The sequence below is a fragment of the Oncorhynchus tshawytscha genome, linkage group LG23 (genome assembly GCF_018296145.1).
Source record: "Oncorhynchus tshawytscha isolate Ot180627B linkage group LG23, Otsh_v2.0, whole genome shotgun sequence".
Lineage (NCBI taxonomy): Eukaryota > Metazoa > Chordata > Actinopteri > Salmoniformes > Salmonidae > Oncorhynchus > Oncorhynchus tshawytscha.
In genome coordinates this window covers 14,444,740-14,448,169 of record NC_056451.1, presented here as the reverse complement: position 1 = coordinate 14,448,169, position 3,430 = coordinate 14,444,740, and the positions used below count along the sequence as shown (strand labels likewise).

General features: G+C 45.4%; 1 protein-coding gene across 1 annotated transcript; it reads left to right on the top strand.

The window, feature by feature from the left end:
* Positions 1 to 1,205: 1,205 nt before the first annotated feature.
* On the top strand, positions 1,206 to 3,100 carry LOC112222860 (protein disulfide-isomerase A3). Its single transcript, XM_042304663.1, is given in 6 exon segments — positions 1,206 to 1,395; positions 1,544 to 1,673; positions 1,842 to 1,897; positions 1,900 to 2,230; positions 2,319 to 2,482; positions 2,603 to 3,100. Coding segments are annotated over 6 exon segments (834 nt in total). The 5' UTR covers positions 1,206 to 1,253; the 3' UTR covers positions 2,614 to 3,100.
* Positions 3,101 to 3,430: the final 330 nt, after the last annotated feature.

Genomic DNA, 3,430 nt, shown 5'->3' with positions numbered 1-3,430 from the left:
TGCCTTTTTTGATTAATTTCTTTCGTTGATGACTGATGTTATAAGAGTGCAATCTCCATGGCGCACATCTAGACGTCTACTAGACCCACACAGATGTGCCTGGTAACGGCTCTACTACACTCACGCCCACCCGGCAGTGAACGAATGCAGAGCAGTGAGCGGTAGTGAAAAGCAGGATATCAGCTACAGTATATCGCTATTGGGAGCAATTAATTCTGCTGCGATGGGTACCTTGGGTCCATTTAGCCTGTAATTGCTTTTTGCGTTGTCTCAGTGCTCGAGCTCGGGAATTCTGATTTCGATTACACGGTAGCAGAGTACGAGACTGTTGGTGGAGTTCTTCGCTAATGAATTAGCACGCACGAACGACAGCCATCTAAACATGTTTAGTAAATACAAATTAATTCCTGATTTTAATATCGATTATACCGCACAATGTTGTAGATAGTTTAACTATTTACAGTTAGAACTGTGCAGCTAACGTTAGCCGATAAAACTGTCTTAATCTAGATCGCTTTATTGACTCAATGTGTCTGCTCAATTCAAACTAACAGTGTTACATTATTTGTGCTGCGCTGACATATTTGAGTAGTGGATTATGACTAGTCTAGGTCTCTCTTTAACACTTTTCTAAGTCACCTGATATCTCAGCTGTCACACTTGCCTCTAGCATTTGTGACATTTTATCATTCGCTTCCTTTGTATGGCGCCTCCTTTCATCCCATCTCTCTTTCAGGTGTGGTCACTTCCAGCAACTAGCCCCAGAATATGAAACTGCAGCAACAAAACGAAAAGGGACAGTGTCTTTAGCTAAAGTGAGTATACCAGTTTCTCCACACATGACACCCCAGGGGATGCATTTTATTTCCTTGCATCCAGATTCGTTACAATCTATTTTTGTTCCACAGGATGGGTATTGCTTTAAAATGTGGGGGTCAACTTTCCATGATAGCTCTGTTGCTTCTCTTTTATCTTTATTGGTGAATTGAGATCAGTTCCCACAGTAGCTTTAACATCAGGGCTGCTTCTACATACCGCCACTCTGAATGCACTGCTATTAAACAGGTTTCTGTCATTTTCCCCAGGTAGACTGCACAGTGAACTCTGAGACGTGTGGACGTTTTGGCGTCAATGGGTACCCCACCACACACCGCAATGGAGAGGACTTTGCTGCTTATGATGGACCCAGGAGGGCAGGTGGCTACTTTAAAATCATTGCTGCTCTGGTTTGTGTCTGTGTTTTTAGTGTATGTATGACTCATCTAATGTTGTCCCATGTTCCCATATATGGCATTGTGAGCTTCGTGAAAAAACAGGCAGGTCCCAGTTCCATTCCTCTGCACAATGAGAGAGACCTGGATGCATTCATCAACAATTTTGAAGCCAGTATGGTTGGTGAGTTCACTTTATTAATCACAGCAAAGTAGTCTATTGAAATAGTCTATTTAGTCTATTTAGTCTTTAGTCTATTGAAATAAAACAATTGCATGTATATTTTTAGTGAACTATATGAGGGGCTTATATTCTCCCTCCCTGCTGTCAGGTTTTTTCTCAGGTGCTGACAGCTCTCAGATGGCTGAGTTTCTGAAGGCGTCTAGTGCAATGAGAGACAGCCACTGCTTTGCCCACACTGCAGACCTGAGCCTGGGCCTCAAACACGGCGTGGAATCAGAGTATGTGCTGTAGCTCCCCTTACATATAATCCCACCTGGGTTCTGAACATTCAGACCTCTGGTCACTAGACTATGAGGGCACATTAGTTGGATATGACATCATAGATTATTGCCAAGTAGTAGTACCTTATGATGATGTCACTCTCCTCTTGTGTCTCTCTTAACCAGAACGGTGGTGCTCTTCCGGCCCCCACGACTCAACAGCAAGTTTGAGGACAGCGTGATGATGGCATGGGGCAAATTCACTTAGTTCCTATAAACCTGATGGCCAGCTGGTGAAGGCCACAGCACGGGGAAAGAAACTGCTCTTACCTGATATCCACCGCTCTCTTTTTCTCTCTCCATCACTTTCACTACCCCTTCTCTCTCCCTAGGGTGATGAAAGTGACCACTCAGTTCCAGTCTCAGGGGCTGAGTTACGCTGTGGCCAACAGAGCAGAGTTCCAGGATGAGCTGGAGGAGGAGTTTGGCCCGGGGCTGTCCGACGGGGGAGAGCTACCTCTCATCAACATCAGGAACAGGGAGGGCCACAAGTACAGCATGCAGGAGGAGTTCACGTGAGTTACGACAACACATGACCATCACAGACCCTTCCTTATGCAGTCTGGCCAGCTGTCACACTGCTAATCTGTCCATCCATTGCAGATGGGACAGGAAATCCCTGGAGAGGTTCTTGAAGGACTACTTTGCTGGTAAACTGAAGAGACCGGTCTGCTATTTTAATCTCATCTGTTGTTGTCCTTCTTCCCAGTTTCCCCGCTATTTTCTTCGTCTCAGCAGGACAGAAGGACCAACCTCGGAAATACGAGGTTAGGCTACAGCACCACTTTTCCTCCTCCAAAGGACATGGATTAAATAACACTTAATGCTCTGTAATCAATATTCTGATACTTTCCTTCACAGTTTTAACCCTCCGTATCTGTCAATAGGGTGGCCGTGAGGTGAATGATTTCCTCAAATATCTGAAGGAGGAGGCCACACATCCCCTTGTCCTGGGCACTGCCAGAGAAGACTTGTGAGAGCGCAATGAAGAGAGAGAAGAAAAAACAAGGGATGAGTGGGTGGACTGGCAAAGAAGCAGAAGACATGAACTATAAAGGGGGAAAAGGAGCCATCCATTGCAATACACAAGTTTCCGACCAGAAGATCTCCTTTGGGTTTCTGTGCCTTACCAGCAACACTGAATACTCATAACATAGAGGACTTCTAAATTAAAAAATCTGCAGTTTTTTCATGGGGCTTCAAAAGAGTAATGTTCTCAATGTGAGAGGATGGAGCATCTGCAAGTACAGTAATAGGCAACACGTGCAGATTGGTTTTGCAGTTAAACTGGTGACTTGGTGGTTGCTATTAATATTCCCAAGAAAGGCATACTAGTGTAGCGTCCTTGACTCTGAGTAAGGTACCTCAGTCAGACTATAGATAAATGTAGAAAAGGAAAATGATGTGCAACAGTTTTTGCAAAGTTGCTTACGGGTACAAATAAAAAAGTGCCTGCTCAGCAAATAGATAAAAATAGAATCAAATGTCTGGTACAGGGGCCTCCCGAGTGGTGCAGCGGTCTAAGGCGTCACTACAGACCCGGGTTTGATCCCGGGCTGTATCACAACCGGTCGTTATTGGGAGTCTCATAGGGCGGTGCACAATTGTCCCAGCGTTGTCTGGGTAAGGGGAGGGTTTGGCCAGGGAGCTTTACTTGGCTCATCACGCTCTAGCGACTCCTTGTGGCTGGCCGGGTGCCTGCAGGCTGACCTCAG